General features: G+C 42.3%; 1 protein-coding gene across 1 annotated transcript; it reads left to right on the top strand.

Moving 5' to 3' along the window:
• Nucleotides 1-6,983: 6,983 nt before the first annotated feature.
• On the top strand, nucleotides 6,984-23,379 carry LOC133384170 (uncharacterized). The gene is made up of 6 exons (XM_061626093.1): nucleotides 6,984-7,154; nucleotides 8,908-9,036; nucleotides 15,490-15,573; nucleotides 15,718-15,831; nucleotides 23,035-23,151; nucleotides 23,359-23,379. Exons 1-6 carry the CDS (start codon nucleotides 6,984-6,986, stop codon nucleotides 23,377-23,379), a joined length of 636 nt encoding a protein of 211 aa, XP_061482077.1.
• The last annotated feature ends 1,900 nt before the right edge of the window (nucleotides 23,380-25,279 follow it).

The following is a 25,279-nucleotide window of genomic DNA, read 5'->3' as shown; positions in this document are numbered from 1 at the left end:
CAAGAAGCCAGATTTCGACTGGACATCAGGAAAAGCTTCCTAACTGTTAGAGCCATACAACAATGGAACTAATTACTAGAGAGGTAGTGGGATCTCCGACACTGGAGGCATTCAAGAGGCAGCTGGACAGCCATCTGTCGGGAATGCTTTGATTTGGATTCCTGCATTGAGCAGGGGGTTGGATTTGATGGCCTTATAGGCCCCTTCCAACTCTACTATTCTATGATTCTATGAAAATATTTATATAAGCATGACTATTAAATATGTTTATTTATATAACCTGTAAAGATATTTATAGTGCAATCCTATGTTGTTTACTCAGAAGCAAGTCCCAATGTATTCAATGGGGCTTACTCAACCAGGGAAAACTGCAGCCTCAAGTGATAAGGAACTTGTTCTTTTAACAAGTCCTTTAAGTTGAGAGCTTATCCCAGTCTGCGTCTGTGTTGAAATTGCTTTTTAATATGTTTTTAATTTTTTTCTTAAAAAAATGTTTTTAAAGCTTTTAAAAATGTTTTTAAAGATGTTTTATTTTAATATATTTTAAAGTCTGTTTTTATGATTTTTAAAGTGTTTTTAGTGCTTTTGTTTGCTGCCCTGGGCTCCTACTGGGAGGAAGGGTGGGATATAAATAAAATAATAAAAATAAATAAATAAACTTCATTCATTTTTTTAAAAAAATGAGTATTAGTTTCCTACATAATAAAAACTGTGATAAACCCTGCCTAATTTCTTTAAAAATAGGGTTGGAGGGAGAGAGATTTACAACACAAACACAAGTCTGCACTTTACTCACAATCATGAAAGGGCGGGGTTGCAGCCAGAGCTTTGAAAAGTTACTTTAAACTACAACTCCCATCAGCCCCAGCCAGCATGGCCACTGGATTGGGCTGATGGGAGTTGTAGCTAGAGCATGATCTGTTTAAAAAAAAGTTGTGCGGGGGGGTTTTTACATTTTGGTGTATATCTCGGGAGTTAGACCACCTAGAAACTTTTTTTAAAAAAATTGAAGTGGAGAGTCCAGAGAGTAAGGGGTGGTAGCCAGAGAGCCGGAGCCCCCCCCCAAAACCAGAGACTCCAGCCGAAAACACACACACACAAATCATCATCACTCACCTCCACAGCTCTTTGCCATTCTGCCTTCCTTGCCCTGGCTTTTTCCTCCGGCATCCATTTTTTCCTCTCAGAGTCAGATGCTAGCAGGCTCCCCCTGCCTATTCATCTCTTCTATTGTGCCTCCTAACACAGATCATGAGGGAAGAGACAGTCTGCGCAGAGGTCCAATCAGTGTGAGGCACATGTCTTGTGTTAACCAATCACAGCCAGGAGCTGACTTCCCCTTGTTCCCGCCCCCAAGTAACGTCCAACCTAACGTGGAAACGTTAAAGTTGAAGCTGAAAAGTAGGGAAATTACTATTCGTTCCGTTACTTGCCAAATGTAATGGAATTACCCACTCGTTATTTAAAATTGTAACGAATTAAAAGTAACTCGTTAAAAATAATGAGTTACTTCCAAGCTCTGATCAAGGGCCACGTTTATTGAATGAAGCCAATTACATGCTTGATTGCATGGTAGAATGATCTGCAGAGCCATTGTGGAACTTATCTCACCCCATTGGGCGAGGGCACCCTGCCATGGGAAAAGGGGGGTGAGCCAAGCCCAATCCCTTCTTCCGGGCCCCATCCCCGCAGGGTGGTTAGGGAGGCCTTCCTTATCCACCCCTCCTCAGGGCCGCACAACCTTTGAGTGGGTGGTACAGGTTAGCCTCAAAGGTGAGCCTTGTCCTGCCAACCGGCCGCACAACCTGGAAGGCAGACCTCAGAACCCACCAATCACCTTAAAGGGTGCCTAAGGGTGGTCACCAAACCCTACCTTATTAACTTCCACCACAATCCGCCACAGAAGAGGACAAGTCTCTGCTTAGTCCCTCTTCCCCCACCTGCGCCAAATTATGACATGCAGGGCACTCTGCAGATCAGAAAGAAACATATCGTTACCTAGGTCAGACATATGTACACCGTCTGGCTGGTAAAGATCAGCCTGCTCACACCTTACCTCCGGATTATGTATTACCTCACCCTGCTGATAAGCAAGGGTGAGCCGGACTTCCCTATTTACTTTACAGCAAGCCTTATTCAGGCCTCTGGGATCAGTCCCACCCCTCCAAATTCTCCTCGGGAGAATGTCGGACCAAACAATCATGGTCCTAGGTCACCTGCTGTGTATGGCCTCGAAGTCCAGGCAAGCCTGAATGACAAGGGCTTACCCCTTCAGCATTCCCAGGTCATTGCCGCCCAAATGTATAACTACAACCTGTGGAGGGTGCTGCACCAACGAAGCATCAAACAGCATTGGCAGGAGGCATTCCCACAGCATGTCACATCTACCCAGCCACTGGACCGATGCGCAATGGCTGAGCCCCAACTGGGTTCCGTGCAAGGTCTGCGACGTCCTCCTCTTGGCCCAGAACACCATGCTGTGGCCACAAATGAGTACCTTGGCTCTCTCCAGCATCCTCCAGCCTGTTGAAACAGAAACATACATCCCTTAATACCTCCCTTAACACACCATCAATGTGGGCCCTTAGTCAGCCTAATATAAGCACGAAATGCACCTGATTTCCAGCGACCAATGCCTGGATCGCTGCACTTCCAAATCCCAAAACAGCTGCTGTGGAAGCCGCACCTATTCTAAAAGAGTGTGTGCCAAACAGCCTTGGGTCCAAGCCGAGACACAACAGGGCCCATCTGGTGACAGACCAGAACTGGTATTTCGTTAAAGGCTGACCATTCTGATGACAAAACAAGAAGCCTCCAGCATTACCCCTAGCTTGCAAAAACAAGCACAAAGTCTGAACTGGACACAGTCCGGGTATTGGTGAAGGTGCCAACCTGATTACAGTTCCTCTCCCCTTCTGGTCAGTCTTTGACCTGCGCAACTGCACCTGCACACCTCCAGCTTCCATGATGACATCACCAACTTCCAGCGCTCGGCCAGACTTGTCATGCCTCGAAGAAGCAAGCAACTCACCCATGCGAAAAGCCCAAAAAAACGCTAACACAACAACTGAGTGAAATAAAGCTGCCTCATAACTGGAAATACATAAGGTCAGCCAAAGCCTGTGTAAACCCAAAATAATATCCGGTGTAAGTGGCATACGAGTGTCTGATCCAGGAGGATGGGCTCTAGACCACCCCTCCAACATTTTCCCAATCCTAAAGTCTCTGGAAGAATAAATAACACCTTTCACTTTAGACAGGAATCCAATTCCCGCTAGCTTACCCCTAATGGTCTTCACTGAAAGGCCCCGACGATGAAGGGCCACACAAAATTCCATCAACCGGTCCACAGGAATGGGCCAGGAGGTAACATAACCCCTATTACAACAAAAACTATCGAACTCCCTACCTGCTCTTAAATAGGAGTTCCGTGTGCTGGTGGCAAGGGACTGCCTTATGGCTTCCTCAGCTTCACGCCGCCAACTTCCCACAATGCCACCAGCATCGGCTGTGGTTGAAGCCTGGCTAAAGGGGCCAACTCCCGAAAATGTGTCATCTGATGTTGAGACAGGGCGTCAGCCACTCCATTATCCAGGCCAGGAACATGGCGAGCAAGAAAAAGAATATTAAATACAAGGCACTGAGTGAGGAAGGCACGTACCAAAACCATTACTCTAGCACTCCTAGAAGTAAGAGAATTGATAACTCACACTGTGGCCTGGTTATCACACCAGAAATGCACCACAGAGTTAGCCAACTCAGCAGCCCATAGGTGTACTGCAACCACTATTGGAAAAAACTCCACGAAAGTCAAATCTCTAGTGATGCCCATGTTCTTGGCCACTCCTCAGCACACCATCTATCCCTAAAAATGACACCAAAACCTAGAGCTCCAGAGGCATCAGAGTGTACTTGCAACTCTGCCTCTAATAATAGATCCCTACGCCAAAAAGATACCCCATTAAATTGTTCCAAGAAATGAGACCAAACTAACAAATCTTTCCTCATTTCTCTAGTAACCCTGACCCGATGATGAGGCTTGGTCAGGCCTCTCATCACGTCACAGATCCTACGCAAAAATGCTCTGCCAGGTGCTATGACTCTGCATGCAAAGTTCAAATGTCCCACCAATTCCTGAAGTTCCTTAAGTGTGACCTTCATTGCTGCCCGCATGCAATCAACCCTGGACTTCAAATCTCGTAGCTTGACTGCAGGTAAATGACAAGTCTGCGCCATTGAGTCAAGCTCTATCCCCAAAAACGTGAGCACCAAAGATGGGCCCTCCGTTTTTTCCTTTGCTAAAGGCACACCTAAGTCCTCTGCTAACTGGCCAAACATCCTCATCAACTGGCTACACTGCTGCAAACCAGCAGGACCAACAAACAAAAAATCATCCAAATAATGCACTATTGCATCGCAACCTGTGCGCCTATTGAAGGCCCATTCCAGGAACGTACTAAAGCATTCAAAAGCTGAACACGAAATAGAACATCCCATAGGCAAGACTCGATCTACATAAAACAAACCTTGAGAAGAGAATTCCAACAGATCAAAGTCCAACTGGCAAGAGTTGAAATGCTGACTTAATATCACACTTTCCCATGAGAGCGCCTGGGCCACAACGTCGAACCATTATAACTACGCTGTCAAAGGAAGTGTAATGCACGGAACACAAATGTTCAGGAATAGCATCATTCACCGACTGCCCTTTCGGGTATGACAAGTGATGAATGAGTCTGAACTGTCCAGGATCTTTTTTGGGAACTATACCCAAAGGGGAAATCCTTAGAGTGGGAATGGGAGAGCAATCAAAAGGGCCTAAAACTCAGCCCTCAACCACTTCCTTATTAATTTTTTCCTGCACCACTGATTCCATGCCCAACACGGATCTAAGATTACCTGACATATAAGGCTTATGCTCCCCAACAACCAGAATTCTAAAACCATAACTAAAACCATCCCCTAAATAGATTGCATCAGCTCTTCTAGGATACTCCCTAAGCAGACACATAAGCTGTGGAATTTTAATTGGGGAGGGGCCCCTTTCCAGGAGGTTGTCCACTAGCTCCTGGCTTCTTTCCCCTTTGAAACCCTTTAAATCCTTTGTTCTTAAAACAATTGGTGAAGGGATGAGGGCCAGAGCAGATGGAACACTCGTGCCTGAATTTACACGGATGCCTATTACACCAGCCCTTGGCGCTAAACTCCCAACAAAGCAAGTGGGATTGAACCCCTTGCTCCGTGAACCCACGGGTAGAAGCCACACTAGCAGACTTACCTAAGAAAAGGCCACTATCTGCCCTATCACCCTGCACGGGACAAGCTGCAGTCATAAACTGCAGGTTCCTTTCTATCCCATGGCAGGTAACGATCCACTGCTGCCCACATCCTAAAAGATTCATCATAAGCCAGCCACGCTGACCCAATGAATTCTGTGTGCTCCCTGAAAATTATATCGAGATACTTAACCAAGGCTGCAGCCGCCATGGGCTGGCGTTGGATCACTATCCCCATATAAATCAGGAACCCTGCTAACCAGTTGCCCCAAGTCCTATCTCTTCTTTTTAAATTTCTCATTTTCACGCTCCTCCAACCATTCTTTCTCCTTAAGCTCAGGTTCTCTATATAATAAGGAGAACACATCCATGTATTCCCCTCTCCATATACGCTCCTTTGTTGCTGCCAACAAGTGAGCACCCAAGGGAGAAGACATCTCCCCAAAAGGCAAAGCACCAGCCTGAACATGAGCTAAAGGATCAGTAGACCCGTGAGGCTGTCCCACCATAGAACCGCCCACTGAAGTCCAGACTTGCCTGCAAGCCTCACTGACAGGTTGCTGTATTGGTTGACACAACTCCTGTCCATGCCCAGCAGACGCAGTACCTTGCTGAGTACCTGCATGAAATGTACCTTGATATGCACCTATAGAAGAATAAGGAAACCACCCTTGCTGTGTACCTACATGAGATGTACCTTGATATGCACCTGAAGAAGAAGACCACCCTTGCTGTGCTCCCTTATAACCAATACTTGCAGCCGCAGACTCACCATACACTGAAGGAACCGTTGACTTCTGCACCACTGGACCTACTGGAACCTCAGAAACCTCAGTCTTCAGCTCAGGAATCAAGGCAGGAAGAGCAAAATGACCCGAAGAGCCTTCCAGAGCTGCCAAATGGCCTAAAACAGAATCCCAATCATTAGATTGCTTCTTCTTAGGCTCCTTAGCCGTTTTAATTCTAGCCCCACCGACTTCCCGAGGCCGCCTATTTCTCCTCTCCAAAGAGTCAAGGCAGACAAGCATTCAAAGTGCTGCCCCCCCGAAGGAGCAATATGAGGTCCCAAAATGGCCGCTACACAAAATGTCAAAATGGCCACCCACATGAAGGAGCACAATGTGCTCCAAAATGGCCACCACACCAAATGTGTTCAAACTGGCTGCCTAACGAAGGAGCAAAATGTGCTCCAAAATGGCCGCCATCCCCCAAGACAAGCAAAAGCCTGTGTAACAGGGCCAAATGCCACTTTAAGGCAAGCCTCACTGGCCAGAACCTATTTAACAGGGGCCAACTGCCACCCTGGCAATGAAAAACCTGTTTAATAGGGGCCAAATGAAAATGCCACCCTTAACAAGGAAAAGCCTTTCTATTTTTATTTAGGAAAAGCCTGTTTGATGGGCCAAATGACACCCCTAGCCCCTGCAAGAATGTAGCCAGGCCCCAACTGCCTTCTGCCACCCCAGGGCCAGGCCCAACCCCAGTCTCCAAACAACAGCCAAGCCAACTGATCCTGCGCTGCAGCCTCCGCTCAGTCTCAGTCTCCCTCGCTGCCTCCACTCAATTGCGCTGGTGCGTCGCTGCGCTTCCCAGCCGATCCTCAGCTGCTCCCTAGAGAGCAGCCTGTGCTGCTGCTGCTGCTGCTCTGCGAACGCAGCCCATGCAGGAGCACTGCCACTGCCTCACAGCTGATGGCAACACGCCTATATGCTCTTCAAGCAGAGCCTCAAAGCCCTGCGCTTCCCATCCGATCTGTTGACTGCTACTGCGCTGCCACACCTCTCAGCTGATCACGATAATCGTGCCTCTCAGCCGATTGTGCACGCAGCCTCACTTTGCCCTGCCCACACAACAGAAGAACAGGCCTCCAAACAACAGGTAAGAAAAGACCTGTCCCCTCGCAGTCACGTAAGGCCAAAAAGAGGCCAAGGGGAGACGGAGCAGGTCTTAAATAGTCACCCTGTTCCACCCCTTACTCAACAGGCGTGCGTGACCACGTTGTGCCAAAATGGGGTTTGAAGCCATGCCAGGTCTTCCCCGGCATGGCTGCAAAGGCTCATCCTCGCCAGAGCCTTTTGGCCTGACGATGATGGGAATTGTTTGTAGATAACCGACTGGCTTCAAACATTCTGAAAAGTATAGACAGCTGGAAGGAGAAGTACCTTACACTTTCTGTTTCCTGTTCTTTTCCATACAACCCAAAATGTTCACATTTTACTGTTCAAGGACACCAAGTACTTTATGTCCCCCCCAAATTCCAGAATACCCAAGTCCTCCTGTAGAAAGGCATCTTTAGAAAAGCTGTAGAAAAAAACTTTTTTTTCATCTTCTGCAAGCCATTCATTTTTCCTTATTCCTCATATATTCCCAGTCATATACCGACCCGCTATCCACACAGATGACGAGCGGGGCATAGTTACTGATGGGGGCGATGAAGAGGGCAATGTCGTGCGTTGCAGCAGTTATACACGCACGATGTACAGCGTGGAGGGGCGGAGCTATGGGGCTTATTTAAGTGCCGCCCGCCCCTCCTAGCCTCCTCTTCAGCACTCGACACCCAACCCGCCCTCCCTCTTTTATGGTGTCTTCATGGGTCGCTTCAGGGCTGAGTAGGAATTTTTATCCTAGTTGGCTGGCAGGTTTTTTGCCTGCTCCACACTGTGAGAGTGGGAGGGAATCGGGTTAGGGGGCATTGTGATTAATAGGTGGTTTTGGCTAATTTGACTAATTCAACATATTTAAACTGTTAATGCCCTACAGAGGGCAGTTTATTATGGCACAGATGCGGGAAGGTGCGGGAAGGGAAGTAGGTAAGGACAGCTAGGTGGCCCCCTTAGGCACCTTTGGAGGTGATTGGCGGCTCCAGAGCCCTGTCTGTCAGGGCTTTACGGCTCGAGGGCAGGATATGGGCTGCTTCTGGGGCCAACTTACCTCATCCACCCGAGGGTTGTACGGCCCCAGGGGGTGGTGATGTGAGAAGGCCCCCCTACTCACCTAATGGGTGTGGCCGGGGCAAGGGGTAAGCAGATGGGCTTGCCCTTGCCCCAGCAGGGGCTGATCGCCCGAGAGCTGTATGGCAAGATGCTTGCTTATAGACAGTTCCCGCACCTAGGTTTTCCCTCTGCAGGTCACTTTAAAATGGGTTTTGTTATAATTTAATAAAGTGGCCCTTGTTCAACCCAAGCTGATGTGTCTGTGTCTTATTTCGCCCCTGAGCTGCAATACTGTTTTATATTGTTTTAAATTTTTTTATTGTGTTTTAAATTGTTTTTTAAAAAGATGTATTTTAAATTGTATTTGTTTTTAGTTACTGTAAACTGCCCAGAGAGCTTTGGCTATGGGACGGTATACAAGTATAATAAATAAATAAAGTAAATAAAAATACTAAATTGAAAGTGATGTCCAACATGGTTCCTTAAAACAAGAGACATTCTTGACTATAAGAGGGCAGAACTTTGATCCATGTAAGTTAAAGTGAGATATTATTAGCGGCTTTGTTTTTTTCAACAGGTTGGCTGGAAAGCAAAAAAGTGTGTTTTGTGAGCAATCAACATGTTTTTCTCTTCACCACTTCCAGTAGTGGTTTTATAGGGAAAACGTATATTTTAAATTTCTGCATTTTTTAAAACAGACGGCATCAGACAGCTCTTCCTTACAAAAGATGAGAATATCAGAAGATAGCAGTAGACAGAATCCTTCAAATGCACAGAATCCTTCAAATCCTTCTCACCATTCTGAGAATTTTGACAAGAACTGTCAGGTAAAGCAGACTTTCAGTACAGTTTGGACTGTGTTATCAAGAAATTATTTACATTGGATTAGACTGAAGGTAAGTTAATAGGTCCCACAAGTCATGACTAACTTTCCGCATTCGGTTGGTGACTATTTAATATCTGACAATCTGAAAGCTTATCCCACCACATTTTCAACTTCGTGTGTGGATTTGTGTGTGAGTGTGTGTGTAAAACTACTCAAATTTTCTTTTTGCACTTTTTTCTTTTAAAGTACTTGCAATTTTATGAGGTGATCCAAAGACTGTCTTTTATATTTCTTTCTTTTTAAAAACAATTTCTAGTCTTTGGTAGTGGCCACAAAGAGCAAGCCTTACTATTCCTGCACTGAGCAGGGGGTTAGACTCAATGGCCTTATTGGCCCCTCCCTCCTATTCTTTGGTGTCTGTTTAAAATGCCCTGGAAACATTATGACAGTAAAAAAATATGGCTGGCCCCATGTACTGAAGGGAGTAGCCATATTTTTTCCATGCAATGCCCCAGGGACACTACAGAAGGACAGGGGTGGGGTGACCATTTTGATCCATTTATTAGAGGAAAGAAGCATTTGGCAACATAAGAAAGACAAAATTGCATCCACTTTTTTCTTTTTTGGAAGCATGATTTTTATATTAATAGATTGGACTGATGGCCACCATTTTGTTCCAAGAGAGCATTTTGGGAAGAAATGGCACACACCACACACAAAAACCTGCCAGTCTTTTGGTTTGTTTTTGTTTTTGTGACAGCTGCCTTCCCGCTCAATGCCTCTCAGAAAGGTGGTTGCCAACCTGATGATACACTAAGATCTCCAGGATGTTTTGCTCACCCCCCTGAAGATCAAACTCAAGCTACTATTTTTAAGAGTCAATGGTAGCATGAAGGTGCCATTGTCAAAGGTTGTATGATTATGGCACTCCTCTTTTTTATTCAATTACCTTCTTTGTTTAAATTATGATGCAGGCCAAGTTTCCAGAAATTATAGTGAGATAAGTGTGCACAGTCCATGCACTGGTGCTTTTTCACACAGCATCCAACACTTCTGGAAAAAAAACACTCATCCCCCTCTAGTCATAGAAATGAAAAGTCCTTGTACTTTTTTCTCTGCTGCTAATCATTGTTGATGGCAAAACAGTTAGTTGGAATAATGTAGAACGCTGGTTGTGAAGCTTCCTTGCTGAGTTCTTCTCTTAATTAGAGGCATCTTGTCCTTTCCCCAGTGCTCATCTGTTAACTCTTCAAAAACATCAAGTTGGGAGGAATAAAGTGAGGTGTTACTTAACCTTAAGCAAAACAAGAGCTGGGATTTAAATTAAATGGCCCACCTGCTCATAAATCAGAGGCATGGAACTCTAATGTAAAATGTAATGTAGAAATGTAAAAATGAGCTAACTAAAAATAATGAAATCTGACTGGATAAGTGAAAGTTTTTTTTAAAAAAATCTGGAGTTACTCTGGGGTACTGCAAAATAATCCAGTAAAAATCTATTAGCAGATTAGTGAATCTCAGTGCATTCCTTTTTTATTCCCTGGTTGATTCCTGTTTTCAATTTCCTCCTCATTGCTTTTATATCACACTCTACTGAAACATACTATGATTAAATGCAGATACTAAAGAAGGATATCTCTGTTTAATTTGTCCTTTAATAAGCACTGAATTATAGTTAATACTTTGTTCATATCTATGCTATACATTTAAACTATCTTGAAATGTATATCCTACTGTGCATTGTCAAGTAAACTTCAGATTGGTTACAAGAAATACATGAAAAAACCCAGAAAATATTAAGACTGCTCTCTTGTAGCAACTCAAACTGAGAAGAGCATTTCCATCCTCCACTGAAGACAGGCCAATGCTTATAGGTGACTATAAACCCAAAAGCCTGGCAGAGAAGGAAAGATTTTAATTGGTGCTGGAAAACAGCTAAAATTGGTACTAGGCTCCCATCAGGGGGAATAACCATCACAAAGAAGGTCAAGTCCCAGCCCCACAAGCTTCACTCAGCAATGATATGATTAAACAGGGCCTTCCTGATAGACTTTAAACCATGGGTAGGATAAAACTGAGATAACTCAATTTTCTTTGCAGAAATGTTCCTTCAGATAACTGAGTCCTAAGTAGGGGTGGAAGGTTCTGTCAATTTAGGTCAATTCAGTTTCTCATTTTTCCAGTCTTAGATTCAGTTTTCCACATTTCTGCAGCAAGTTGCAATTTTTGTTTTAAAAAATCCTCATGAAAATTCTTCAGAATTTTGGTGTGAATTTCTCCTAATAAACACATTTTTGTAAGCAGTTTCTCCTAATATAATGCATTTTTGTATGTCATTTCCGCATTAGCTTGCAATGTTTTTTTAAAAATCTTCATCATTTTAGTGGATATTTCTCCAAATATACACATTTTTGCAAGGCAGTTTCTCCTAATATAATGCATTTTTGTTTGTTTTCACTAATATATGCATTTATATGACACTTTTCCCTAATATATGCATTTTTGTAAACATTGTTTGGAGAACTGCATTGCAAAACTTGAATGAGAATTTTGAAGGATAGCTTATTCTCAAATTTTACCAGAAAGTGCAGATTTGATAGATTTGGCTTTAAATGCAAACTGAATAGAATTTCTCCTCCATCCGTAGTTCTAAGTCATAGAGGGCTTTGTATGTTGAAACTGAAATCTTAATATGAGTTGATAGCATATAGGCATCCAGTGCAGACCTTTAAGGACTAGTGTTATATGGCCCTGAGCACTCAGACCAATCAACACCCTGGTGGCTGCATTTCACACTAGATGCAATCTCTGAACTGTCTTCAAGGGAAGTCCACATAGACCACATTAGAGTAGTCCAATTGGGAGGGTACTAGAGAATGGATCTCTGTGGCCATTCTATCCCTGTCCAGAAATGGCTGTAGTAGAAAAACCATCTAGAACTAGAAACAGGCTCTCTGTGCCACTGAAGCCACATGGGCCTCCCACAACAAAGCAGGATCAAGAAGTAGCCCTAAACTGCTCACCTGGCCCTTAAGAGTACAGTACAGTACAGATTGCTTTTTCAATTTCCAGATATAAGAAGTGCTGACCCACAGCACTTAAAATGAAGACCCACAGCCTCCATCTTATTGGGATTCTGCTTTACTTTATTGGCCCTAATTTAGTCCATTACCATCTCCAAGCACTGATACAGCACACTTGATTTGGATGGAATGAAGAGAGGGAGTTGGGTGTCTTCCACATATTGGTGACACCTCATCCCATACTCTCCATTGACTGCTCCCAATGGCTTCATATAGATGTTGAAAAGCATAGGGAACAAAATATTTATTTTATTTTACTCCATTTATGCATTGCTTCCCATAAAATACCTCAAAGTGATTTCACAGTGAGAGACACTACATACTATGGGGCTGAACAGAAGTCTTCCACAGCTGCTCACTGGAATCAGCTATGTCTCTGCTCCATAGAACTGCTCCAGGAAGATACCATGATAGATGGTATCAAAAGCAACAGAGAGATCAAGGAGATTTAACAGGGTTGCACTTCCCCAGTCCCTCTTCCAACACAAGTCATTGTCTAGCGCAGCCAAGAAGGCTTCAGTGCTGGAACTGAGCCTGAAGCCAGATTGAAATGGGTCTATGACTATGATGGCTCCCCACAAAGACCCAATGGTAATTCTGGTTTTCTGAGATGATGACACATTCTTATTTATTAGGAACTCTTAGCTCATTAATAGAAGAACTGCAGGTTTCAGAGTTCCAGTTTGCTAGTTATGAATAAGCAGGTTTAAAACTGGTTTAAATTTGTAGTGTGAAAATGTCCTTAAGAGATGTTTCCATATGAATAGGTTTGTGTGTGACTGGCATTTTGAATCAGATGTGAGTTACCCACTATTAGTGGGGAGGGGATCCTTGTTCAGATCACTGCTACTCCACAGATTCAACACAGAAGACATAGCAATGATCACGTCAAAGCAATGGCAGAAGTTTTAAACTCCAGCTCTGACCAGTTTACCAGCTATGGCACCTCTTGAACAGAGATGGCTTAGCCACAGTACTCCATGCTCTGGTAACTTCCAGACTGGATTATTGCAATGTGCTCTATGTGGGGCTGCTCTTGAAAATGACTCAGAAACTTGAATTGGTCCAAAATACAGCAGATGCTGACTAGGGTTCCATTTAGATCTCACACAACCCCTATTTTAAAACAGCTGCATTGGTTGCCAGCTTATTTCTGGGCCCAATGCATAGCATTCATATTCATATTTAAAGCCCTAAATGAGCTAACCTCCAAATATCTGAGAAACCACCTCCTTCTCTACAGACCCTCTCGGGTATTGAGATCAGCAGATGGGGCCCTTTTGGCAGTTCTGACCATCAGAGGTTTGGGGGCAGGAAGGCCTGGGAGAGGGTATTCTCTGTGGCAACCCCTTAGTTGTGGAATCTCCTCCCCACAGAGATGTGTGTGGCACCTTCACTATACAGTTTTTTTATTTAGTTAGTTAGTTAGTTTAATTTATATACCGCCCTAAGCCCGAAGGCTCTCTGGGCGGTGTACAAAAAGATAAAAACAAGCACAATATATAAATACAATAAATACAATAAATAATAAAAAATAAAAAAAACAATAACGAACAGTTGGCAGAACTTTGTCAACACACCTCTTTACCCTGCTCTTTACCCTGGCCTTTGACACCTGAGACGTGTGTTTTCAGGACCCACCCTATTCCTGTGTCTGTAATTTATTTTAACTGTTTTAAAAACTGAATTTTAAATTGTTGAAAATTGCCCTGGGGCCTGCTGGTGAAGGGCAGGTGGTGGTGGTGATGATGATGATGATGATAATCCCCCCACAGTGGGCATTAACTCTTCAATGACGTATTTCCTATTGTGTCTTCTGTTTAACTCCAGACACTCTTGGATGAGACCGATTATCTGGATCCATTTCAGTCGGGTTTCAGGCCTGGTTTTGGCACGGAAACAGCCTTGGTTGCCCTGTATGATGACCTTTGTCGGGAGAGAGACAGGGGGAGTGTGACTCTATTGATTCTCCTTGATCTCTCAGCAGCTTTCGATACCATCGACCATGGTATCCTTCTGGGGAGACTAGCTGAGTTGGGAGTGGGAGGTACTGCATTGCGGTGGTTCCACTCCTACTTGGCAGGTCGCCTCCAGAAGGTGGTGCTTGGGGAACATTGCTTGGCACCCTGGACTATCCAGTATGGGGTTCCGCAGGGGTCAGTTCTGTCCCCCATGCTGTTCAACATCTACATGAAACTGTTGGGTGCGGTCATCCGGAGCGTTGGAGTGCGTTGCCATCAGTATGCTGATGACACGCAGCTCTATTTCTCCTTTTCATCTTCTTCAGGTGAGGCTGTCAATATGCTGAACCGGTACCTGGCTGCGACAATGGACTGGATGAGGGCTAATAAACTGAGGCTCAATCCAGACAAGACTGAGATGCTGCTAGTGGGTGGTTCTTCTGACTGGATGGTGGATGTCCAACCTGTTCTGGATGGGGTTGCACTCCCCCTGAAGGAGCAGGTTCGTAGCTTGGGGGTTCTCCTAGAATCATCTCTGTCACTTGAGGCCCAGGTAGCCTCGGTGGCACGGAGTGCCTTTTACCAACTTCGGTTGGTGGCCCAACTACGTCCGCATCTGGACAGGGATAACCTGGCTTCAGTTGTCCATGCTCTGGTAACCTTCAAATTAGATTACTGCAACGCACTCTACGTGGGGCTGCCTTTGAAGACGGTTCGGAAACTGCAGCTTGTGCAAAATGCAGAGGCCAGATTGGTAACAGGGACCAGATGGTCCAAACATATAAAACCGATTCTGGCCCGCTTGCATTGGCTACCTGTATGTTTCCGAGCTCAATTCAAGGTGCTGGTTTTGACCTATAAAGTCTTACACAGCTTGGGACCACAATACCTGATGGAACGCCTCTCCCGATACGAATCCACCCGTACACTATGATCAAGATCAAAGGCCCTCCTCCGGGTGCCTACTCCAAGGGAAGCTCAGAGGGTGGCAACAAGGGAGAGGGCCTTCTCAGTGGTGGCCCCCAAATTATGGAATGATCTGTCTGACGAGGTGTGCCTGGTGCCAACACTGTTATCTTTTCGGCGCCAGGTCGACTTTCCTCTTCTCCCAGGCATTTTAGCATGCGTTTTAAATTGTTTTTATATTGTTTAAAATTTTAAAATTGTGTTTTAAATTGTTCTTAAAATATGTGTTTTATATTGTATATTTGTTTTAATGTTTTTGATTGCTGCAAAGCGCCCAGAGAGCTTCGGCTATGGGGCGGTATGCAAGTGCAATAAATAAATAAATAAATAAATAAATAACTGCCACTGTTGCTGATTCCAGTGACATCTGAAAACACCCTTACTTAAATATGAACAGTTGACATTCTAAAAAATGTCAGATGTCTTGTCATTCTTTTTCTCTAGTCTTTACTTCCTGTGATGGAACCTCCTGGGAACCAAGAAGTAAAAAATTCTGATGTAATTTCAGAGACCCCTGCTGGCAAGAAGGTGAGAGGGTGTAAGGGAATCAGCAGCCTATGGAAGGCTTAGAAGGAGAGGAAGTGTGATTGGAAGACAGCTGAGTTGGGAGGGATTACACCCTTCCCTTAGGAAGGGTTGTGGTAACCTAATGTCATGTCTAACCTTCTCCAGGGAGAGAAGCCACAGCAGCAGTTAATAAATGGCATGCCACTTCTGGAACAGCCAAGTTTTCTCCCAAACTTAAGAGTGGATGAAGAGAAAGAGAGACATCCTGATGTCCCTAAGGTAACAAGCGCAAAGGAAGGATATAATCTGTGCTAAGGCTCTTATTCTTTTAGAGAATGTTCACACATTACCCTCCTAATAAGGAAGCAGGTATGTTTGAATCTTCCTCCATTCACTGACCCTGCACAAGAATAGACCAGAAGCCTCTACTTAAATGAAGCGCAGCACCTTCATTTTAGACGGATTGCTTTTTAGACTCTTATGAGGCAAACCAGCATAAACAAGCATATGATGCCACTATTGCTCTTTGGCTTGCAGTAGAGAAAGCCAAAGTAGATCTTTAGGGTAAGGCAGTAGCCTCCTATGGCATATCTGCAGCTATTATAATGTCAAGGGAAAACAGAATCATCAGATACATCTTCATTCCTACTGTTACATTTATTCTATACCACAGAACAGAACTATAAATAGAAGCAAAACATAAAGGTCTTTTGTTGCTGACACAACAGATATTTAATAATAATAAAAGTAATGTCATATTTCCTCAACATTATTTAAATGTACTTGCAAACAAGCATTACAAAAAATTGTCTGAAGTGCTGCCACAAAGCTAAGGATAGAGTTAGACCAATAAGCTAGTATAGCACTTTTTTACACAATCATTGTTGTATGTTCAGTGAACAAGCATGGAGGGGTGGGGGAATGGGATTAGAGCAGCACACTCTTCCCACACATGTTCAGCAGAACAGCCTCTGCACATGTACAAATTTTACACATGGCCAGGTACCGTGCTTTTTAAAGGATCCCTGACTTTGCATGCTGTACCACCCTTTCCACTGCTTATCCCAAAATATTCAAACCCTAACCTCCTAAAACCCATCAGGCCCCACCCCTGACGTGCCAAAAGCTTATCAGGTTGAGTCATTCCCACTTAAAACCTACTCCTGGCTCCGCCTACTGACCAAGTATTTTATAACTACAGGTTAACATCCCTAATTGCACCTCTTTGACCTTTACCTTCTCAGTCTTCAGTAGAAGGACACTTTAAGAGACAGGTATTCTTACGGGAAATGTATTTCATACTATATCAACTTAAAATGCATTTTTCAACCATATGAAATGTTCTAAATTTGACTTCTGCTCTTGTGACTGACATTACTTGCATGAAATGCTTGCCTTTTGTAAAAAATAATTAATTTTGTTCACATATCAGATGAGAGGGAACAGGCAGAACTTACAATGCTAAAGTATGAAAGATATATATCTGATTCCCATTTGGCACAATTAGTTATTTTGATGTGGAACTTTTAAGATGCATTTGGGAGTTTAGTGACAATCATTTTTATGGCAGCCTTTGCTCCCTCACATGTCATTTTCCATTTTCCAGGTTTTATAAATGAAAAGAAACTATAGATTGAACAGAAGGGAAATCAGTTGTAAGTTTAATATATATACAGTATATGTACACAAGTGCTGAACCATGAAAATTCCAGTGTCTTTTTGTGAAAAGAGGGGACAGGAAAAGAGATTGGGGGTAATTTGGCTCGGAGGGTGCATGTTCTTCAAGGCTGATTACTGCCCTTCCCTGTAAATCTTGGAACTGTGAAAGGGTGGCTTATTGTTTTACTAGTGGGAAAACTGTGCTTGGAGGCAATTACTTCCCCTTCCTGCAGTCCTTTAAACTGCAAGGAGGTAGGCCTTTCATGGTGGGAGGAGTAGAAAGTGTGACTTCTGAGCCTAATTATCCTCCCCCTTCAACCCCCCCCTTTTTATTATTTTATTTTTCACATTTATATTCCACCTTTCCCCCAAGAAGCTTAAGGTGGTATACATGGTTCTCCACTCACCATTTTCTCTTCACACCAACACTGGGAGGTAGATTAGGCTAAGAGAAAGTGACTGGGCCAAGGTCATCCAGCAAGCTTCATGGGCAAGTGGAAATTTGAACCGTGGTCTCCCAGTCCAACACTCCAACCAGTACACCACACTGGCCTCGGCTGAAGGAAAGCTTTCCGGTCCAACACTCCAACCACTACACCACACTGGCCTAGGCTGAAGGAAAGTTTCCGGTCACAATTCAAAGTGCTGTTTTTGACCTATAAAGCCCTATACGGCCCAGGTCCAGGCTATCTGTCAGACCGTATCTCCCTATACGAGCCTGCCCGGGCCCTGAGATCTTCAGGAGAGGCCCTTCTCTCAGTCCCAACACCCTCGCAAGTGTGATTGGTGGGGACGCGAGATAGGTCCTTCTCGGTGGCTTCTCCTAGGTTCTGGAACTCCCTTCCTAGGGAGGCACGAATGGCCCCCTCCTTGCCGTCCTTCCATCGGCAAGTAAAGACTTTTTTATTCCGACAGGCTTTTGGGATAGAAGGTGTTTAGGATTGGGCTTTACAAGGCTTGTTTTATTGTTTTATATTATTATCTGTATTATTTTAAATTGTTTTTAGATTTTAAGTGCCTTTTACAGTTTTAAGGTTGTGCATAGTTTAATTGTATATTAATTGTATGTTTTTCTATGTTTTTAACTACATGTAGTTTTATTTGTAAGCCGCCCTGAGTTCCAGTTTGGAAAAAGGGCGGGGTAAAAATAAAGTTTCAAAATTTCAAGCAGTCTGTCTTTGGCCTAACTTCCAGGCCCAGCCAGCTAAGGACTTGCTGAGACAGCACGATTGGCTCTTTGTCAATGTTCCCTAGAGACATGAGATCACTACACATGGGTAGCCCTTTTGAGTGCTGGTTCAGGGAGAGACAGGGAGTCATTTTAATTCCGAATATCTTTGCGCAAGTATAGGGAGTGAACACTTGGGTGAAAAATCTTAGACAGAAACATTAGGTCAAGATTCGACCAGCCCCTTCCATGTCCTCCATCCTGTTTTGGTTCCAACCAGCGGAGGCTGGTCTATTAGGGAAAATGGGACACTGCCCCACCTACTTCAGTCTACCAGCATTCAGCATCCACCTGCCTGCCTGCTTACCTGCAACCAGTCCAGGGGGTGGTGCTGCCTGTCAGCTTTCTCCTCCTTAGTCTCAGCGTTACCCTTGGAGAACTCAATGGGGAGGAGGATATGGACAAAACTAGAGTTAGTTGGCTCTCCCTGCCATTGGTTCTGGCTCTGCCTGTCATTAGCTCTGGCTTTACCTACTGTTGGGCTCCTTGCCTTCCACCCTACCGGTCCCACTGGGCACCAGCCACCAGTAGTTCCAAGTGCGCCCATATGCTCAATACCCATGTTAGTAATACAGGGAGTGATGGCTGTTTTAAAATTAAAACCCTTAAAATAGAGTTGTTGCTATTTTCAGATGCAAAGATTGTTTTAACTATACATTTGCTTTCCTATGACCCTTTTTCTTTTTAAAAAGTGATTTAAGAAAACACACTTTTTTACTGAAAATAAGGCTTCTTGGAAATGAAGCACTTAAAACTAATATGAAAAGCATATTAAAAATAGCTACAAACCTTTCAGATAAAAAGCTCCAGTAATTTTTTTGCAAAAATTGAAAGTTGGCATATTTGTGGTATGAGGGGAAAATAATGTAGCTTGAAATTTCCATTTTTGGCAAAAACAACTTGCAAACTATTTATTTGTAGTGATCGTTTGTTCTTTGAATGGATCCAGATCTAGTCACAGTTTTTCTCTGAGCTGATTATATGCAGGTCTCAGAACAATTTGCATACTGGGGTGCAAAATAGTATACACAAATGCATTTCCTGTGACCCTCAGAGTTAAACTAGATTAGAATGTTATACCTCTCTCCTAAATCACAAGTAAGAACAAATAGAATCCTTTTGGATCTGCTTGATTTAGAGAGAGGTACTGCTCTCTTTCTCCAATGATATTTGATTTATGTTTGGAAACCTTGGCATGTGCAGTTAGACCAGCGATTTCCAACGTGGGCTATAGCGTTGGTGTGACTACAAACTTTAGGGGCATTTGGGTTCATTAGGGGGACATTGACATTTGGCGGTCTGATGCGACAGTTGAAGCATTTAAGTTTAATTTTATTTAATACACAAATCATTAATTTTTAAACTGTTTGTCCCCAGTTAGAATGTATTTAATAGTCTCAATTCATGGAAATAACACTATAAATAGTGTGTGCTCTTTAGTAAATAAATTCTGAATAGCGGCCAGTGTCATATCAAGGAATGGGGATATTAGTCACGCCTAGGCACTAGGTAATGTTCCAATGCTGTCTTCAAGGATGTTGGAACCAATCACGAGAGAATGTTTGATAAGCTGAGTGTATTGGTGGAGGGCGCATTCTTCCAACAGATGAGTACCGTGTGCAAACGGGTGACACAGACAGTCAGTTATTCGCTGGTTTTCTTCAGGAATGGGACACACTAGCTACCCGTTGTTTCTGTGACGTTTAAATGAACTTGTTTAACGAAACAATGCCGGTAAACTGAATGAGTTTGTTGTTAAGTAACATGATATGACACAGTGTATTCTCTTGGTTCATACTGTGTGGACTTAATTAGTTTTTGCTTATGTATTTATATTAATAAATCATACTAAGAATTCAATGTGTAATCTAAGTGCAATAACAAGGCATGACAAAAATGATCAGTAATAATAATTAAAAATACCTTTTATGCATTACTCATATTTTAAGGGAAGAATAGGAAGCATTGGCATATACTTAATCTGATGGGGGCGTTGGGTACAAAAAGATTTTGCAAAGGGGCGTTGGGTCGAAAAAGGTTGGGTAATGCTGAGTTAGACAGATCAGGGAGATTTATGGTTTTGTGCATGAGCAAGTAGAATTTAAACTAGCTTTGTATGCAGATGATTTACTACTGTTTATTAGTAGACCTGAAATATCCATATCAGAATTAATCAGATTAATTGATAAAATTAGTAGAATTTCAGGTTATATGATAAATTGATCAGAATCTGAATTAATGCCAGTGGGCAAGTAGCTAATTTTTGCTGGTGCCCGAAGGTTATAACACATCTAGGGATTTTGCTTCCTACAGATACTTCTCAAATGATTAAAATAAATTTATATAGGTTAATAACAGAAATCTCTATTGTTTTGGAAAGATGAGCACTACTCAACTATAATATTTAGGGTAAGGTTAACACACTTAAGATGAATATTCTGCCACAAATAATATATGTGCTGTACAGTATCTGTCTCTATATTTCCCAAGCATATTTTCAAAAGATTAATGTGCTATTTATCTGTTTAGTTTACCTGGGGTAATTGTCCAGCCCGTTTATTTATTTATTTATTTATTTATTTATTTACTGCCCCGTAGCCGAAGCTCTCTGGGTGGTTTACAGTAACTAAAAACATTTTCAAAAATATACAAATTTAAAAACACATCTTTTAAAAACAATTTAAAACACAATTTAAAAATTTAAAACAATTTAAAACTTAAAAGAGTGCAGTTGCCCATATTGAAAGGAGAATTTAATTTTCCAGAGATTAGTTTGTACCACAAGGCATATCTGTTAGCACATATGAATGGATGGCAAGTCTCTTTCTATGAATATTTCAACATGTGCACTCTAGATATGACTTACTTAACACCCCTTTTTGGATAGACAGGGCTGGGGTCCAGGTATGTAAAAAAGAAAGGATCTATGCCACTGTAGATTTCAGCAACTAGAGAGACATGGTGTATACTGGCTCATCAGCTACAATTTGATCCATATGCTCATGCTAAACTTTATAGGGTAACCCAGATTTGAAATATAGAGGCAATACTTTTTGTAGAAGAAATAGGTAGACTGTGGGATTTACACATTAGATTAGCTGAAAGTAACAGATGGACAATTTTTACAGTTTTCTATATTGTGGTCTAGATATAGTTTACCCAATGAGTGATGAATGGTAATATTTTCAATTATAGCACATGTTGGTGACTGTTTATGGTTTGTCTGCTTCTGCATCCCCTAAATCGTTGGAAGGAATAATCTGATTTTTACAGAAAACTTAATCAACTGTAGGTTATAAATATCTGTTAGAAGCTTATAAAGTAGAAGTTAAGGAAATTAGGGAAGAATGGGAGTTGAAATGAACTGCACAATCCAAACAATGGGAAATTGTTTTAGAATCTATGTGTAATGTTTCTTTAGATTTAAAATGGAGATTGATTCAGAAAAAAACTGATATTTCAAGTATACTGGATTCCACAATGTCTGTATAACATGTTGTCTAACTCAGATGTTGGAGGTGTAATGCTAGAAACGTCTTATTGAAGCATATGTTGTGCGCTTGTCCAGTGATATTTCCTTTTTGGTCTGAAGTTAATGACCATATCAATCTTATATTAGCAAAATCCTTGGTATTTGTGGATGTTCGTGTACTTTTAAATTATATTTTTATGTTATGGGAATTAATGGCAGGCCAACAAAAAGATTTTATAGGCCATTGTGGCTACTTAAGAGATCTGGAAGGATAAATACTCACCATCTATTATGTAGTGGTCTCAAGACCTTAATGCCCTTGCTATATTTGAATATACTTTCTATAACTATCAACTTTGTTTGGATATATATTCACACATTTGAATGGCATTTATCCATCTGCCTGTGTAAATTTACATGAATGTAATTGATGCATATTATATTGTTAATGTGAACTGACAGGCTTTTTCCGCTTTTTCTTTGAGTTTTTCCTACCTTTTTCTGGTCTTTTTCCTTTCTTTTTTTCCTTTCTTTAATACATTTGCAATAAAAAATCAAATTAAAAAAAGGAGCACATGCCAGAAGATAGAAACAGGTCAAAACCATCAGGAAGAGATGGACAGGGCATGGTCAACCTAACCAGTTATTTCTCTAGAATGTGTAAAACATAGAAACAAAATAACTACAGGGAAATTGTCAGAAAGGCTGACAATTAGAACATCATCAGATAGATATTTGCACGACAAAGCATTATTGGTTCCCTCTGAACTCTTGAGTTTAGCTCAACCTCATATAAAATCTAATAAAGGAACAGAGCTCTGTTGCTCTCAACCTCTTTGGGACAACAGCCAAACATCAAACTTTTCAGAGGAACTGTGACGCTCAGTAAAATATGGCATGGAGATTATGAAGATATAAACATTTTGAAACATGAAAATATGATTTCATGTTGGACTATAACCTTTGTTGTTGTTATGTGCCTCCAAGTCAATTACAACTTATGGTGACCCTATGAATCAGTGGCCGCCAATAGCATATTTATTTATTATTTGATTTATATCCCATCCTTCCTCCCAGCAGGAACCCAGGGCATATAACCTACTATTCCTTTTATTTAATGCAGGAGTCATTTGTCAGACAAACAGACTGTCTGCGGGCAAAGAAAAGAAGAAGAAAGCTCTCCAGAAAAGGCAAACGCATTCCCCCTTGTCAACCAAATAATTTAACTGAGATAAATCAGGTATGTGATTCATCCCATCCCCCATCATGTTGTGTTTCATTTCTTGAATAATCATGTTCTTAAACCAGCCACTATCTCCTGAAAAATTGACATCATAGGAGAATTAGGTAATGCTTACAAGCTAAATATGGACATTCACCCAGCACCTCTTGATGAGCAGAATCAACCTTATAAACAGTTAAGCCTCTCATTTACCATTGCCTTTAGAAAGTTCTAAAGCTTTCTTGAAGTGAAAAGTTTTCTTTCCATGATCTCACTTTCCAGTGCTAATGAGGTAATCTTTGCCATCCGTCATCATTTTCATGTGAATTTTACATATCCTCGATCATCTAGAATAGAAAAAAATTCTGTAAACATGAAATTGCAAGATGATGCTACCTGAGATTAAAACACAGCTGAGTATACAGAATTTTGGGATGCAAGAACACCTCAGTCCCCAGTATCCAAACACATGTTTTCTTATTGTAGTGGATATTATCCAGTTGTGCCCATTTGATAGAAAAGATGGACTTCTGTTCATGCAACAGGACTGCAGGGGAGAGGATAGGAAAGGGAAGCCCTTCCCTTTCTCCCCCCTGCAGCCCTCCACATGCCCTTAAAATCTGGTTTTGTTCAGGGACATCCTGGAGCAGATTTTGGGAGGTGTTGGGGGCTCCAGGGTAGTTAAAACAAGAGAAATCTGTTTGTGCAATCTTGGATATCACCCAGTAAATAAAAAAATTGCTTGTGGTGTTTCTCCAAATAGTAGCAGCTGCAGACAGGGCTGCAGAGAATGGGTTTGGGCCCTGGTGAAAAAAATGTTTGGGGGCCCACAGCAAGGGCGGAGTGGCTAAAAATCTTTATACTTTAATATTTTATATCATTATTATTTTCTTTGAAATCCACTGATTTTACAATGGATGTCAAAAACAATAGACAAATAATGATACTACTGAGAAAGACAAAAACATAAGCAACATAGTCGGGGCCCAGGGGCCCTTCTGGACTACTGGGCCCTGGTAATTTGTACCAGCTTCCCCCCCCCCAGTCAGCCCTGGCTGCCGAAGTAGCAGCAGTATCTTTCCTATTTACATAGTCTTTTTCCTAAGTGTTTCACTCAATGCCCCTGTAAGTATCTCTGACAATTGGAAAATGACTTCTGGTTACTTGACTACTCCGGAACCATATGTTTTTCAGAAGTCTCCAAAAGGCCAGCAGGGAGAGAGCAGAGTGGGCTTCTTGGAGTAGGGTATTCCAAAGCCTGAGGGCCACAGCTGAAAAGGCTCTCTCCCATGTGCCTCCCAGTGTAACATTGTTCATTCCAGGCACAGAGTGATTCTCCTATTCTAGGAGTGATTCATAATTAAAAGGACTAAATTAAAATGAATGTTCAGATTCAATCTGTAAATAGCGTCATGATTAACAAAGGCAATATTACATCATTTTGAAACGGGAATATTACTAAATCTAGAGCTATGATTTAATATTTTCCCAGATGCAGAATAGCCTTTCTGTTGTTGTTTGAAATGTGTTGCACCCTTTTCATTAAATGCATATCTATAGCACCTGTGCTGTAAATAGGCCCCCAGAATGCTGAGTATTCTGCACTCTCCTCTCTGCTCTAGAAGTATGTCAGTTTTTAATGCATCACATGGCATTTTGCATTGTAGTGAAATTTTTATTCTCTGAATAGTGCAGGAATGTTATACCACAAAGTGCTGTGGCCTCTTGTTAACATTAGTTCCAGCAGCTGATGTTGGCAGAACCCCATGAATTGTGGCATTGTACTGCCCCTGGGAGCCTTATGCAGTATGCAAGTCCTGCCATGAGTGGAATGTCAGGATTTGGCCTGTCATTTTCAAATTTTCCCATGATGGGATTCTCCCTGTATAAAATCTGTCCTCATCTACCTTCCCTTGTTTTTTGTTTCCCAAAGATACATACAGCTATATGATACAAACTCAGCATTCAGGGGCTGCCAGCAACAGCATTTTCTCCCTTTCATTCAATCAATGTGTGTATGCTGTGAAAGAATAACACACACACACACACACCTTTTATATGTATTTGGCCAATCACAGGTGAAACAAAATCCATTCATTGAATACATAATAAATGACTTTGCAAAGGAATGATAATCAGTAGAGGA

The sequence above is a fragment of the Rhineura floridana genome, chromosome 4 (assembly GCF_030035675.1).
Source record: "Rhineura floridana isolate rRhiFlo1 chromosome 4, rRhiFlo1.hap2, whole genome shotgun sequence".
Lineage (NCBI taxonomy): Eukaryota > Metazoa > Chordata > Lepidosauria > Squamata > Rhineuridae > Rhineura > Rhineura floridana.
The sequence above is the reverse complement of the archived record's forward strand: the minus strand, read 5'-3'. Positions and strand labels throughout refer to the sequence as shown.

Coding starts and splice junctions, on each gene's coding strand:
- LOC133384170 (XM_061626093.1), top strand. CDS start 6,984: ATGCTCTTCAAGCAGAGCCTCAAAGCCCTGCGCTTCCCATCCGATCTG. Junction 7,155..8,907: donor AACAGGCCTCCAAACAACAG/GTAAGAAAAGAC, acceptor TTTTTAAAACAG/ACGGCATCAGACAGCTCTTC. Junction 15,832..23,034: donor GACATCCTGATGTCCCTAAG/GTAACAAGCGCA, acceptor TATTTAATGCAG/GAGTCATTTGTCAGACAAAC.